Here is a 17,092-nt window from a genome sequence, read left to right as displayed (position 1 = left end):
GCATTATATCTTTAATTATATGGCTGTATGTCGCCCATTTTCTCAATATTCACAGCCAGGTAATTAGGAAGTAGATTTTTTGTTGCCTCAAAATTGCTTCAAGGATCACATTTGCACATTTTCAGTCCTCTCATGGAGAAAAAAAAGTGAAATAGACCTTCGATGATATCAATTTACTTTAGCTTGGTTTGGATTAAAAAGATTTTTGATACTTACCAGTCATAGATCAACTTTGGGTCTTCCATCCCTTCCTCTGGATCCTTTTTCTAAACCAAAGCTGAAGCTTCTGAACTAAAGTTACTCACTTTTGACCCATAGAGTCCACACAAGACGAGAGACGAACAAAACTACTTATTATAGAAAAGTTTTTCAATCAAATTTGTGTGCTGGATTGAATATATCGGGACACGATGAACATATGGGAATCCATTCAGAAGAAAGAAAGAAAGACACGTATACGGTACACATGAAAATCTCTAATGAAACCATCGAGACATAGAAAAAAAATGTAGCATGTTAAAGCGAAATCCACGTAAATTCTCACTCGTTGCTGAAAATTATGTTGAAAAAAATTACATTTAATTCAGCTGAAAATGCACTTTACTTCAGTTTCTCATCTGGTAACTTTTCTTCTGAAAAACGTTCATATAGTCAACTTTTTTTTGCTGGTTAGTTTTTCGAATATCTCTCTTCATCACTACAGAAAAAAAACAGATTAGTACTTTTCGGGTAATTACCTTTTTGTAACGAGAACATCTTCTTTTGTTCTCCGAAATTGTCATCGTTGGATCATCTGAAATCTCTCTGCACCTCCATCAATCGCCATTTCCATCGTCGTCGCCACAGAGCACGAAAAAAAAATTGTTAATGCAAGCCACGTTTGTAATTATTAATCCAACTCGTTTTCTTGTTTGGCGCGCTACGAACTCGCACTGCTGGCATTTTGGCATGACAGCGTTTGAAATGCATTTGTAGGCAGCAAACAAGCCAGCCAGCTAAAATAATATGTACAAACATATAAATGTATCGCGTCATGTCTCTTTTTATGTGCATTTCATTTGTATTTGTGTTATTTCGCTGTTTATTTGCATTCAAAAAGTGATCTTTTTTTTCATGGTATTTGTTTGATATGATTTCAGTCATCGTTGCTGAAGTCGGTTTTTGTCGTCGTCATCGTTGGTTTACATAAAAAAAGGAGAGTTGAGGATGGTACAAAAGAGGAGAAATGTTTTATTTAAAAAAAAATTGAATTAGCAAAAAGCGATTTTCAAATTTTTAACGGTCATTTTTTGAATTGACATTTACGAATTTTATTTAAAAAATAATTTTTTAAAAATAAAAAAAAAATAAAAAAAATAAAATTATTATAAAAAAAAAAATTAAAAAAATAAATTTTTTAAAATTAAAAAATTAAAAAAATTAAAATATTTATTAAATGAATTAAAATAATAAGAAAAATAATTTTAATTTAATAATTTTTTATTTACTAAAAAATTGAATTTAAAAAATAAGATTTAATTAAAATTTTAATAAAAAAAAATTAAATAATTTAATATAATAATTAAATTAAAATAATAAAAAAATATTAACAAAAAATTTTAATAGATTTATTTTAAATTAAAAAAAAATATTTAATAAAATAATAATTATATTAAAATTTTAAATAAAAAATATAATAAAATAGGTAAAAAAAATTTCCAATTGTACTTGCCCAACTCCACGACAAAACCCTATAAAATTGAACCAATGAATGGTGCCTTTATTTACAAACGCTGATCAAACACAATTTTTTTCTCGTTGCCCTCAAATCGACTTCTGTATGGTGCCTTTATTTACAAACGCTGATCAAACACAATTTTTTTCTCTCGTTGCCCTCAAACTGACTTCTGTACCAATTCTCCGCTCTGTTTCAAAGGGCACTTCAATTATTTTCAAAAAAAACCTACAAATTATTTAGAATCTAAGCCTACTGCTATTCATTCCTTTCGGGCAAAACGCATATTTTTTTTTACATTCACTGTCGTTCTTTTTAACCGCTTTTGAAAAAAAAAGACAAACAAAAAATCAGAAAACGAATATTTTTGATTGCACTTTATCCATACATTTTTTTTCCATTAAAAAACACAAAAAAAAAAATAAAAGAGAAATGAATAAAAAAAAGTTCATTGACAGACAGAGTCATTAAAATTCAGCGAATGTAAATAGAATAAAATATTTCCTGAATGCAAATTTTTTTTACATGACTCAATAATAAAAAAAACTTGAAACTAGCAAAATGGTCAACTTTTCTCACAATTGGCTTTATGAGTCACTTACAAATTAGAAAAATGTTTGCCGCATGACTGATTAAATCTCCTTACTCGCCGCCGCTTGAGAAAACTTATTTATCTGTCATGCTTCCATAACTTTTGCTTTCAAAATCAGACAATCGAACAAAATTTGTTGCAAAGAGGGAAAGTCTCGATGCCAATCTCCAAACTTAAAAAAGCATGAAATATTTCAAACTTTTAATATTTGTCATCAATTTAGGCATGCTTATTGCGGTTCCACACCCTCGTCGTTGCTGTAATTCATTGCACGTCCAAAAAAGTTGACTCGCCATACGACACGACGACGACGACGGTGTATTGACTCTAAATTACTACAAATTAATCTCTGTTAATCTAACAATTCAACATAATATGTTTTATTGTCGCCATTTGATTGTTCAACTGAAACACAAACACTCACACACACACACACGGGTAATTGAACACTGCTTGTATTGCGATGATATTTCGCTTTTTTTTATTGGGTTAAAACGTGGTTGTGGCGAGGCATGAGAAGAATTTGGATATTGGCGAGATAATGTGTTTTGTGTGCAATTCTGATTAAGTAATTCACGATTCACGCGGGGGCAATGAACTTTAAAAGTGTGGATTTAATGATTTTGTAATTTTTTTTAACACTGAAAGGAATAATTTTTTTAATAAATATTTATAAAAATATTAATTTGTAAATAATTATTATAAAAAAATTATGAAAATTATTTATTTAAAAAAAAAATAAATTTTATTTAAATTTATCTTTTATTTATTTAAATTTTGGAATAATTTAATTTAATTTTTTACAATTTTTTTAAATTAATTTCTTTTATGAAAATACAAAAAATATTAATTTTTGAATGATTATTTAATTGATTTAATTAATTTTTTTATTGCCAAACTTTTTTTTATTATTTCAAAATTATTTATTATTTTAATTTTTTTTTTTGTGAATTATTTAATGAAAAAAATATTTTTTATGCAATTTTAAAATAGATGAAAATTAAAAAAAAAACTAATTTTTAGCACATATAAAAAAGAATAATTATTTTAAATTTATTTAAATATATTTTAAAAAATTTAAAAATTATTTAAAAATTTATTAAAATAAATTAAATAAAGATATTCAAAAAAAAATTTTAATTTAATTCAAAATAAACGAAATAAAATAATTTATTTAAAAAAAAATTTAATATTTAATTAAAAAATAATATATTAATTTTAATTAATTTGTTTTTAACGAATATTTTAAAAATTTTTTAAAATATTTTTGATTTATTTAAAAAAAAAAAATTAATTTATTTATTTTTTATTTAAAAAAATTAGTTGAAAAATTGCACAAAATTAAATGATGAAAAAAATATTTTTTTTTATTAAATAAAAATATTTTACTAAAAAAATCTAATTTGTAGAAAAAATTAAATAAAATATGAAAGTAATTTCTTAAAATTTATTTCATTAATGTTACAAAAAATTAATAAAATATTGAATTTAAATTATTTTTTTAAAAAGTCATTTAATTTATTCAAAACAACAATCTAAAATTTTTGACTTTTTAAATTTTAATTTATTATTTATAAAAATTTTCAAATCTATTTTTTTACAGTATTTTTTTTTAGTCCGTAAAAAAATGTACAAATATTGAAAATTTTTACAATAAAAATAAATAAAAATTATAATTATTTTTAAATAAATTAAAATAATTATTTTTAATAAAATTCCTTAAAAAAAACACTAATTTTTGGTAAATTATAATTTAATTTAATTACAAAAAATATATTTAAAACCATAATTATATTTTTTTTATTTATTTAATAACTACCTATTTATTTATTTATTGTCATAAATAACCAAAAATCACCGCATTCCCCAATAATATAATTTAATAATAATAAAAAGTTAATAAATGTAATAAATCAGCCAAGTTGTCACCCTATAATTTTCCCATAAAACAAAAATGAAAATAAAAACACAGAAAATTATTTTAAATAAGCACCCGCAGTAAAATGCATGCCAAAAACTTTTACTACCACCACCATTTACTAATAACCTAAAAAATACGCCTTCCTTTCCTTTTCTTTGTTATTTTTTGTGTTTGGCTTCTCTTTAATATATGCACTACTACTAGTTGAACGACAACAATGACGACGAAAGAAGGGTAAATTATTATACAAAAAAAAAAAAACTAAAAAGAAAAGAAACAAAAGCATTAAATTGAATTAAATCATTGATTTTCCTTTCGAGTGGGCAGACAAAAAATTTATTTTATTCGACAATGCGAAGAAAATACGACGACGAAAAAAAAAGGAAAGAAAGTATTCAATTTTCTTCTGTTTTATTTTTTTTTTGTGTGTGTGACAGAATTTTCTTTTTATTTACTATTAGCAACTAACACGAAAAATATTATAGCAGGCGCTTTGCTTGCATGTCAATGGATTATTTCAAGCATAATCGTCACATTAATTTGCTAAGTGAGTGCCAGCGAGAGAGAAAAACTAACTAAAACATAATTAAAATCTCCTCCGTTGCCGAGTTTGGGGCGATGAGACAAAGAAATAAGCAACGGCGTGTCTGAAACAAAAAAATAAAAATAGAAAAAAACACACAGAAAATATAAATAATGAACGACAACGACTGTTTAATTGCTCACTCAAGTATTTCTTAATGAATAGTTGGTTGAGTTGTCATTAACTTTGTTCGTTTTTTCGTCATTCAGCCGGAATATTTTGTCGTTAATGCTTTGTTTTTGCTCGTTTCTATCGGAAAAAGCGTAAAAAATTGGCATAAATTCACATTTTTCACTCAAAAATTCCCTTTTTCGACGTCGCGCACAAAAAAAAAATCATTTCACAACAGATTAGATTGGATTAAAAATTAATGTACTTGTTAAAATGCATCTCTCTCTTTTTTTTCCGGGAATTTTTACAAGTACTGTCCATTTAGCCGGCATTGCACAGTGAATGACTTTATTCAACAACGACGCGGAAGAATTTTATGCAAATTTTTTCCGTTCCATGTTTTTGTCAGGTAAATTGCCGAGCGAGTGACTAGAAGTGCAGTTGTTGTCGACGAGCATGTAACATGAATTATTATTGACTTACGCTTGGCAACTAGCAGTGCGGCGGAGGACGCTTGTAGTTGTCTTGTTGTTCGTAAATAATCATAATATGCTCGAACAGTCGGGATTTTTCAATTTTTTATTCTGTTTTTCCTTTTTTTGTTTGAATAAGTGGATATTCATGCATTTTTTTTGCTTAGAGGTTTAGCGAAATTTATGTGCATATTTTTTTTACCGTATTTCGAGTTTTTTTGAAAAAAGTGGTTTTATTACCGTAGATCTAATTTTAGGTAAGCAGAAGAATTTAAAGAAAAATAATTAAAAAATATTTTTTGTTGACAAATTTTAAGTATTTTATTTTTTTTTTAATTTTAAAATAAAAAATGCAGTTTTATTACCGATTTTTCAAAAAATGAATAAATAAATAAATTTAAAAAAAATAATTAAAAAAATTAAAATTTAAATAATATTTTATTAATTTAATTTAATTTAATTTTTTTAGAATTATTTATTATTTTTTTTTAAATTACCAGATTTTTTTTTTCAAAAGAATTTTTTAAAATTAATAAAAAAAATATTTTTTTTATTTTTAAATTTAAAAAAAAATTGGTTTTATTTCCGTATTTTACATGAATTTTTAAATAAATAATTTAAAATTAATTTTATTATTTTTAATTTTTTATAAATTTATTTTATAAATAATTTTTTTTTAAAAAATATATAAAAGACTAAAACTTAAATTAAAAATTTTATTAATTTTTTATTTTTTTTTAAAATAATTTTTAAAAAAATTTATAAAAAATTAAAATTAATAAAATTTTAATAAAATTATAAATTTTATTAATTATTTTTTCTCAAATTATTTTTTTTAATTTTTTTTTTATTTTTTAAAAAATTACTGGATTTTTTTAGATTAAAAAAGTGGTTTTATTACCGATTTTTCATATTAAAAAAATAAATATTTAGAATAAAATTGTTTGTTTTTTATTATTTAATTTTTTTATTTTAAAATCTTAAAATAAAAAATATTAAGTAAAAAAAAATATTAAATACCGAGAATTTCATAAAAATCTGGTAATATAACCGCATTTTTTCAAAAAATTAAATCAACAAAAAATTTAAATTATTTTTATAAATTTTTCAACTTTAACAATTCCACATAAAAAAATCAAATGCCTCCTTTCACACTTAATTAATGGTTCAATTAATGTCAATTTGTACCACTTTCCTCTACGTATTAATTTAAATGGGCTACCGCACGCGTCGCTGCCCGCTAAACGATCAGCTTTACCATTACCATTGCCGTCGCGCCGCACCATTACCGCACCAAGTGTGTCATAAAATCTGGACTCAGATGTGAAAATTTAATTATTCATTCTTAATATAATATAATATGCGGAACGGGAATCGCATGCAAAAGTGAAAAACTATCATCATAATTTTATGCAAGGGAAGGACTAGATTCTGTGGCTCGCTTCTGTGTACTTGTGATTGCCGAAAGCGGTGTACCATTTATTTATCGTACACATATTTACACGCGCGGCGTACATTCCCCGAAAAAGTTATTACGCTAATATTTACCATAATTTCACTGGGCTACCACTGTGGATGGCACTACACATGATTTTGCCTTTGCCACCTGGAAAGCTATTTTTTTTGTGGCATGAATGTGCTACAATTTTAGCTATTTAGAGTAGTTGCTCCGTGGGTTTTTGCGGAATTCGGCGAAAAAATTGATGTTTTGTGTGGGAAAAGTGAATGCATATTATCAGAAAATAGAAAATAATTAAGGGGTGTTGAAGAAAAATTTTATTATTAATTAATTAACTTTTTTTAATCAATCAAAAAATTAAAAAATATTTAAAATTAAAAAAAAAATTAATTAAAAATGAAAAATATTAATAAAAATTTAATTAGGTATTTTAAAATATTTTAAAAAATATATATTTAAAAATTAAAAATATTTCAAATTCTTTGCTTAAAAAATTAAAAAATAAATAATAAAAAATATATAAATTAATTAAAATCATAAAATATTTAAAAAAATGTAATTAATAAAATTTTTTATTTACTAAAATACCTTCATGAATAAAAAATAGATTTTCTTAAAAAAAAAATAAAATAATTAAAATAAAAAAAAATAAATTAATTTTTTGTGATTTTTCTAAAATAATGAATTTAATTGAATAATTTCTATTCTAATCATTTTAAAAATTTGAATATAAATTAAAGTATTTTGATTATGAATTTTATTCATAATTCTTGAATTCAGAAAAGAGACAATAAAATTATTTTCATTTAAATTTTAAAATTTTTTTTTATAAAAATTATAATTTTAATAAAAAAAATACAAAAAAGCTATAAAATTTTATTAAAAAAAATTAAATAAATATTATCAAAATATTTTATGATTTTTTTATAAATTTAGACTTTTAAATTAATAAAAATTTATTTAGGTATTTTAACAAAAAAAAAATTAATATTTAAAAATTAAAAATAATTCAAATTCTTTAAAAAATAAATAAAATTAAAATTAAAAAAATAAATTAATTAAAATGATAAACATATAACAAAAAATCTGATTATTAAAATTAATTCAGAAAAGAGACAATAAAATTAATTTTAATTTAAATTTTGAAAATTAATAAAATAAATATTGAAATTAAAATAAAAAATCACAAGAAAACTTTAAAAATTATAAAAATTTAAAAAAAATATTATCAAAATATTTTTTGATTTTTTATAATTTTTTTAAAAAATAATTCTATCACCACCCCTCTAAATATTCTCTATTTTTATGAAATAATAACACGAATAGTTGTAAAATTTTAATCTGTTGTTGAACAAAAACCCATATTTATGTTTTTTTCCATTGGTAGCATTTTCACCGGGCAAAAAATCGAACTTGTACTGGCAATCCATATGCTAATAAAAAAACATAAACGAATAAATGCATGAATTACTCCGCAGGACTTACATCGACTTAAATGCTATTAAACTATTATTATTATGTACTCAGCCACTAAAAAACTTGTTAAACACAGAAAAAATGCAAAAAAAATATGAAAAGGTGTCAGCAAGCAATTTAAAAGGCAATCGAACAATAATGTTGATTAGAAAATGCACACATGTTACGAGAGATACGGGCGGCGCATAAAATTATGGTGAAATTTTTGTGTGCTTTAAATTAACCCAATTTGCAGCATTTCTGCTGAAAACATGCTTGAATGGATGTATTAATGCAATAATTAGGTGTAAACAAGCAAAACAAAAGCATCGTCCAGGTCATCGCACTCCAACGTTCATTTACACTTTACGTACAAAAAAAAAAAAAATACGAAATTCCGACGAAAAAAATATTTCTGGTGATTAGTCATTTTTTTCTCTGCAACTCGACAGATACCGAGCAAATCTGGACATTAAAGTTGCTCGGTGCCATAAAAATTTTTCATTTTATCGCATAAAATTCTCATTTTTCATCGTTTTTGTGCAGTGCAAAAGAAGTTTTGAAATAACACTAAAAATTTCATGTGTGGCGATAAAATTTGTTATTTTTTTTGTGTGATTTGATGCATTTTATTGGCATATTTTGTAAAAGGATTGCCCGATGAACATAAAAAAGACATTTGTAATAATTTCTTTTTTTTTGTCTGTTAATTTTTTTGGTTCGACCTTTTTTTATTACACGACAGCCAAAGTCATAAATTACAATTTTTGATAAATGAAAGAAAAAATCTTGCAAATTATTTTTTTTTTATTTGAGACGAAAAAATTCCATTTCTTTGTAAAAATAAAAAAAATGGATAAAAGTAAATAAAATGAATTGTCTGACATTTAAATCCTTTTTTTTTTGGTTTTTTTCGGTGAATGATATTTAAGTCTGACGAATTTTAATAAAATAATAAAGAAAAAAATGACTTTGAAATTTATTTGCGTTTTTTTTTTGTGACGCTCGAAAAAATTTATTAAATTTACAAGAAATTTATCTTGCAAGAAAAGGTGTGAACGACATTTTTTACCCGTGCAAAAATTTAAACAAACAAAAAAAAAAGTAAATAAGCGAGAAATTCACTCGTTTACGAACAAATAAACAAAAAAAAATAAATAAAGAGAAAGAGCGAAAACGAAAAAAAAAAATGCAAATAAAATTATGCACGAGATTAAACAAATAATAAAAATGAAATAATATTTTATTGTTCAAGTTCATGCGTTCGTTGAACTCAAAAAAAAAATTTTTTTTTTGTTGTAAATGTTGAAATAAATGTAAAAAAAATCCTGTAGCGACACGTGAACAAAACTAACAATTTTTACGTTTCATTTCACGGTTACTTTAATAAGAAGCAGCAACAAGCAGCGTTAGAAAGCATGAAATTGATTTTTCTCGCTGCTACTTTTTTTTGTTGTACGGTGCAATTAAAGTGAAAGTAATTAATGTTGACGCCTGGTACGTCGTGGATTTCTGGTTCATTCTATTTGAACGAAATACGAATAATTTTAATATAAATTGTTTTTTATTGCATTAGAAAATTAACTTTATTTAAATAAAATAAAAAAATAAAAATAAATAAATAAATAAATAAAAAAAAATATAAAAATAAAATTAAAAAAAAAATAAATAAAATAAAAAAATAATAATTATTTATTTTTTCTTATTTTGAATAATATCCGTGTCAAATGTGGCATTGATTTTAAATTATTATTATTTTTTTACTTTTATCTGAATTTTATTTAAAATAATATTTTTTTTTGCGATGATTAAAAAACTATAAGGAAGAAATAGAAATTACTTATTTATTTTAATTTTTTAATTTAATTATTTTTTTATTATTTTTTTTTTCAATGATGAACTGAACTAAATTTATAAATATTTTTTTTTCATTAATTTTTATCTTTTTTTCAAAAATTTTCTTTTTTTATTAAAAATTAACGAAAAATTTTTAGTTCATTAGAAAATTAGTTTTATTTAAATAAAAAAAAATAAAATCTGTGTCAAATTTGGCATTGATTTAATTTGAATTTTTTATTATTTTTTTCCTTCGTGTTTATAAAATATTAATAAGGAAGGAATAGAAATTATTAATTTATTGTAATTTTTTATTTAATTATTTTTTATTGTTTTTTTTTCAATGATGAACTGTACTGAATTTATATTATTTTTTTTTTAAATTAATTTTTATCTTTTTTATTTTTTTATTTAATTTTTATTTAAATTATTATTTATAAATTATTTAATTTTATTAAAAAAAAAATAAAATAAAATTTAATAAAAAAATTTTTAATTAATGCCTTTAAACATTCAAGAACAAATGCAAAAAAATATTTTTTCATCATTTTATGCAAATTTAATAAAGTATAGATCAAATATTAATATTATTTAATTAAAACGATTCTTATTAAAACAAAAAAAAATATATAAAAAATTCATAAAAATTAATAAATTGATAAAAAAAAGATTTATATAAAAAAAAAATCATGTAATAATTTTATTAAAATTTTTTTTATAGCATTTTATATATAATAATAAAATATTTATTTATTTATTTACTGAAGAGTAATAAAAATTTAAAAAAAATAAACAAACATGCTCAAAAAAAAAGGAAAAAAAATTAACGAGCTTTACATAATAATGCAAAAACATGTCAAAAAACTCATAACAAAAAAAAAAGAAATTTTATGCCGATTTATTTTAATTTAATATTTTTTTCTCCACATATATAACATAACAATTCACATAATTTTGTTAAAATATTTATTTATCATTAATTTACTGTTCCCATGAATTTATTTCAAAATATCGCATCGATTTTATTATTATAACTTAAAAAAAAATAATAAAAAAAAACATTCAGGTGAATAATAAAAATAACAATGAAGCAGTGAGTGAGTAAAAGAGTGAGAAAGAGAGAGAAATACAAAAAAAAACCGGTTTTATGCTAATTTAATCATATTATATTTTTATTTAACTGTAATATTTTTTATGTAGTATATGCATGAATGGCATGACATAATATTCGTATACAAATGTGATGTGATGGAGAAAGTTCACGTAATAACGATAATTTTGTAACCGAAAAAAAAACAAACAAACAGAGAGAAAGAAAAAAAAAGTTTCGTTTTCAATATCGCATTGCCGCCGCCGCCGTTTCATGATGAAATGATGATGATGATGATTATGTCTGAGTTTGGTCGCGTCGTCACGTTATTTAATAATAATCAACATAAATAATAATTTTGTGAGACGAATTTCGAATTCTCGAATAGAGAGATGTAGAGTAGGACGACAGTTGTTTCCTGTTCGGTTGGCTTTAAGACTTTTTTTTCTTCTTACGCAACAACTTTCGTTTTGTCTGTGTTACCATTGTTGTCTGACATTTTTTTTTTCTTTTTTCGTGAACATACGGTTGTAACTCTTTAACTTTCATTCAAGAGATTTTTTTCTCGATTCGAAGAAAACCTGTTCAGCATTTTCTCGAGACAGGCGAGGCCTTAATTCAATTATTTCTCGTGTTTGTTTGTTTTTGTAGTGAAAACTTGAACGACTTTTATTGTCTTAATTTATTTCTCGCTACAAGTGGTTTCACGAGTCACGAGTAGTTCAGATTCTTTCTCAAATTTACCGGATAATTGCATAAAAAACGGGTTGTTGTTTGGAAGATTATGCAATAAATGACGCGCGAATGCTCTAATTATGTCGCAGATGGATATTTTTCTTTGCAGAAGGTAGAGAAGACAAAAGCTAATTAAAAAATTATATTTCAACTTGAATTGTTTTTTGTTGTTGTTGAAGGAAGGTAATTTGCAGAAGTGACGTAAATTGGACGTAAAAATTTAATGTTTTAAATTATTAAAAAATTTTTAATGAATTTATTAAAAAAATAATAATTATTTTTTAAAAATATTTTTTATATTATTTAATACCAACATTGATTAAATAAAAACTGTTCAAAAATAATTTAAGAAATTTATTTATTTTTATTTTATTAAAAAAAATAAAAACAAATATTTTTTAAAAATAATTATTATTTATTAAATAAATGCATTATAATAATTTAATTTTATTGTTTTTTTTTAATAAAAAAACTCAAAAAATTTTTTTAATGAATTTATTTATTAAAATAAATATTTATTTATTATAAAAATATTTTTTATTATTTTTTTTTTAATAAAATAAAAATAAATAAATATCTATAATTATTTTTTTTACAATTTTTATTTAATTAATAATGTATTAAATAATTAAATAAATTTTTAAATAATTATTTTTTTTTATTTTTATTTAATTTAATTTATTTAATCTATATAAAAATTAATTAACTAATATTGTTTTATGTTAATATAATTCATTCATTAATTAATTAATAATTTATAAATCAAATAAATAAAAATATTTTTTTAATTATTTAATACCTACATTGATTATTTTATTTTATTTTAAATAATAATAAAAAATATTTTTTAAAATTATTATTATTTAAAAATTAATAAATTATTTAATTTTTTTTTTAAATTCAAATATCATAAAATAAATTGAACTTAAAATTATTAATTAATTAAATTTAAAAATTTTAAGAATTTTATTGAATTTTAAGAATTTTCTTTTTCTTAAAAAAATCATTTAATTTTAATAATTAATGATTTTAAAGTTGGTATAAACAAAATATAAATTTTTTTTCATTAAATTAACGCCTGGTCACTCACTTCTTCTCTCAAGCAAAAGTAGAAACTTATGTTAGTAAACCAATTTTCAAAACAATCAGACAAAATGAAAAAAAAAACAAATGAACGATGAAAAAAGAAGTTCAACTGCACTCATCTAGACTTTTGTTGTTATATTTTCCTTTAATGTAATTGTTTTTTCTCCACTTTTGTGTTTTTGTTGCGTTTTCATTTCTCAATGAATTAAGTTCCCTCACACAAAACGAGAGAAAAAATACAAACATTATCCTTCCGGCAGCATTTCTGTAGTTGAACAGGTAATTTATATTTGTCTTCTGTATTTTAGATCTGCTTTTCTGCTTAGCTCTGCAGCAATGACATTGTCTATGGCTGGCACTTAAAATTGTAAGTGCAAGCGATTCTCTCTGACGATGATTGTGTGCGGCACAATTTTTCTGTGGATGATGATGCCGCCATGGATGTAATACCTTCATTTGCCTTTTTTCATGCTTTATTTAGCACCGGCAAAAATTGCAACGTCGACGCGAGATAAAACAAAGAAATGTATGAGATATAGTTAAAAGCAGACTACCTTGAAAGTGAAGTCGACTGCTGCTGCTTCTTTCTCTGCGTCTCTCTTCAAGTTTATTGTTTTACATTTCCATATATTAATACTAATCAGCACTATGGTTTGGTGCGGCGTGATAGTGTCATGGCATAATTTAACTTTATCGCAGATAGACGACGTAATCATTCATATATTTATCATAAAATATTACGCAAAAGGGCTGGAAAAGCCGCAGGATGTTGGTTTCTCGGAACTCCATTTGAATCAACAGGGGGTCATAAACCCTTTTTTCGTTTTACCCCGAGTTTTGTAACATTTTCCCACTCTCTTGAGATATTCATGAGAAGTGTTTAAATGACAAAAATTTACATGAACTATTCCCTTTTTGGCGAATCATCTGTACTTTTCCATATTCTGCTATTTTCGTAACGAAACAATTTCATAAAATGTTGACAAAATAGGATCGGGTTACGTTGATAGATAGTTTTTTCTTGCAACTTGTAAAACTGCATATTTTTTTTTTTTTTGTACGACAGGCCAGCCAACTTTTATCACAAAACAAATAAGGCAACGTTTTAATCCGGTTTGGCAAATGGATTGAATGACACACTTTACTCTCTCGACGTTATGATGTTGTTCGTACTGATTTATAAACAAAAACAAATTTCTTTTAAGCATCGAGTTACTCTGGAATCTGTGACGTTGTTGCGTCAATGCGATGACAATTTGATACTTTTATTGATTCAGTAGTGTTGTGACCAAAGGGGTTAGCGCGAACAAATTGTTTACAAGTCAACCGAAAAACATGATTTATTTGTTGGCTGGCGGGCATGTGATGAAACCACTGCAGAATTTTCGTTCTAATTTATTTTAATTGTAATTTTGTTTGCTTTTCAATTTTTCTGTCACCAAATTATGTTCAAATCTATTGCAAAATTTACTGATGATGATTTTTTTTTGTTCTATTTTTAGCTGTTGCCCAAGAAAGTTTCAAATGTCCCGATGACTTTGGATTCTACCCACATCACTCATCGTGCGACAAATACTGGAAATGTGATAATGGAGCTGCTGAATTGAAGACTTGCGGCAATGGATTGGCCTTTGATGCCTCAGATTCCAAATATTTGACAGAAAACTGCGATTACTTGCATAACGTTGACTGTGGAGATCGTACTCAAATTGGTAAGAATTTGGTTTTTACCCCCGCCGTTCTGTGTCTATGGGTTACGTATATTCTGTACGTATGAATCCCCCTCCATTGAATTTTTAAATCAATAGTTGAATAGAGTTTAGAACATTAGTTAGAGGATCAAATGAAATCAATGAGACTCAAAGTTATAAAAAATCTTTTCCAATCGTGTGTAAAATTTACTTAAGTATTTTAGAAAGCCTTTGGGATCTTCTTGGATAGGTTATTGATTTTAAGGAATACTATCTTAAGATGGGAAGTTAAGAGCTAAAACGATTCTTGAAACTCGAGCTTTTAATTGTCTTCTTTAAAGGCGTCTTTTCTTAGGTTAGGTTAGAGATTAGATAGATGCATCACCGCGTTCCGAAGACCTATTGTAATCGCTTTGACAACATATCATAGCATGCTCAGGTGTAGATGTCCTTATTCTTAGTCAGTCAGTCAAATTTCATTCAAAAACTTATAAATTTTTCAAAAACTGGATATAAGATTTTTCCTAAGCCACGATGTCCTTCAAGTTCTGTGTTTTTTTTCCAGTTGAAATAGTTCAAAGCAACCATTTTTTTTCCGTTTTGCCACAGACGTTCTTTTCATGTCCTGTGAAAAATCCTAAACCTTTACAAATTTCAAGTTGTCCGGTAATCCTTCAGTTTCTTCAGTTGATTAGAAATATCGATCAGCTGATCATTTCTGAGACAAGACTGTTGATCCTAAATTCGACAAAGTTTTTGCTTGGTTTGGAATTAATCTTACAGCTTAGGCTTAATAAAACCCATTTTTAACATTCTTCGGAACAATATTTTGTCTTCAATGCCATTCAATCCATAGATACTGGGCCCATAACCTGTAAATTTAAAAAAAATCAAAAATCTCACCTTTTACGTTTCCAGAACCCCCAGTTGGTACCACGCACTGCCCCCGCTTGTACGGTATCTTCGCTGACGAAGCCAAATGCGACGTCTTCTGGAACTGCTGGAACGGAGAAGCCTCCAGATACCAATGCTCACCCGGATTGGCCTACGATCGTGAAGCTCGTGTCTGCATGTGGGCTGACCAAGTCCCAGAATGCCGAAATGAAGGTAATATAGTTTAATTTAAAAAAAAATTCAAATTTCTTACCTGAAATCCCTTTTGTAGAAGTTGCCGGAGGATTTGCTTGCCCCGCTGCCGGTGAAATCACAAATGCCGGATCATTCTCGCGACATGCCCACCCCGAAGATTGCCGCAAATACTACATCTGCTTGGAAGGTGTTGCCCGTGAATATGGATGCCCCATCGGAACTGTCTTCAAAATCGGAGACTCTGATGGCTCTGGCAACTGCGAAGATCCCGAAGATGTTCCCGGATGGTGAGTAAAATTTTTTTAATCATTAAATTGCTCGCGTTTATGAACAAGTTTCACGAAACCAGTTGTGAGTTTTTTTTCTGTGTTATCTGTCATTATCACTCTTATTAATCAACTTTCATCATCATGATCATCATCTTCTTCTTGAATGTATGTCAAGGCTGTATGCTTTTTTTTTGTCGTATTAAAAAAAACAACTTTTACTTGCTCGCGACTTACTTCGCTTTTAACTATTCTCTTTTTCTAAAAATCTGTAAACTAAATTACAGTGAGGACTACTATGGTGATTTGGACTTGAAGAGCATCCGCAAAAGTGAATTATTAGCTGGAACGCAAGGTGGCGAACCAAAAGTCAAAAAAGCCAAGAACTAATTAGGAACTAGTTTTTATCTTTATGATTAATAACTTTATGAAAACTTGTACTGTTTTTTAAAAAAAAAATTAATTAATAACAACGCAACAGATACAACGACTTTCCTGTGTATTACAAAACAAAAAAAAAAACAAGAAAAAATTTGAAAAGACAAAATTCTCTTTACCTCTTCTCTATTCTTTTGTATTTTATTTTCTATTTTATTATTATTGTAATTTTTATTTTAAATGAAAAAAAGTTAAAAAAAAAACACGAAAAAATCCTACGACGAAATATTTTCGTATGCATAAAATTAAAATGATAAAAAATAAAAAGAAAATTTGAAAAAAAAGTCTAGTCTTTCTTCACTTTAAATATTACTGCTACTTGTCTCTTTTTGTTCTAACGCTTTTTTACTGTGCGATCTTTCATTTGTGTTAACATTTCTGTTTATGGTAAGTTTTTTTTCTAGCTTTGTTTTTAATTCTTCGTGCATTCATCATTTTTGTGTTTTATTTTTTATGTTTATTTTCTTTTAATTATCTTTATTTTAATAATTAGATTTTTTTATATTTCTGCTTTTAAAGAATTTAATTTACTTAAACTTAGTGAACATTTTAA

The 17,092-nt window shown here is 24.7% G+C and overlaps 1 protein-coding gene across 1 annotated transcript in view; it reads left to right on the top strand.

Moving 5' to 3' along the window:
* The window catches only part of LOC134835191 (uncharacterized), a 105,047-nt gene extending 88,512 nt beyond the window's left edge, over positions 1-16,535 (top strand). The window contains exons 4-7 of the mRNA XM_063850062.1: positions 14,558-14,767; positions 15,665-15,853; positions 15,912-16,122; positions 16,389-16,535. Coding sequence (XP_063706132.1) covers positions 14,558-14,767; positions 15,665-15,853; positions 15,912-16,122; positions 16,389-16,491 — 713 coding nt within the window. The 3' untranslated portion in view covers positions 16,492-16,535. The remainder of the gene's footprint in view (positions 1-14,557; positions 14,768-15,664; positions 15,854-15,911; positions 16,123-16,388) is intronic.
* The last annotated feature ends 557 nt before the right edge of the window (positions 16,536-17,092 follow it).

The sequence above is a fragment of the Culicoides brevitarsis genome, chromosome 3, assembly GCF_036172545.1.
Source record: "Culicoides brevitarsis isolate CSIRO-B50_1 chromosome 3, AGI_CSIRO_Cbre_v1, whole genome shotgun sequence".
Classification (NCBI taxonomy): domain Eukaryota; kingdom Metazoa; phylum Arthropoda; class Insecta; order Diptera; family Ceratopogonidae; genus Culicoides; species Culicoides brevitarsis.
The sequence above is the reverse complement of the archived record's forward strand: the minus strand, read 5'-3'. Positions and strand labels throughout refer to the sequence as shown.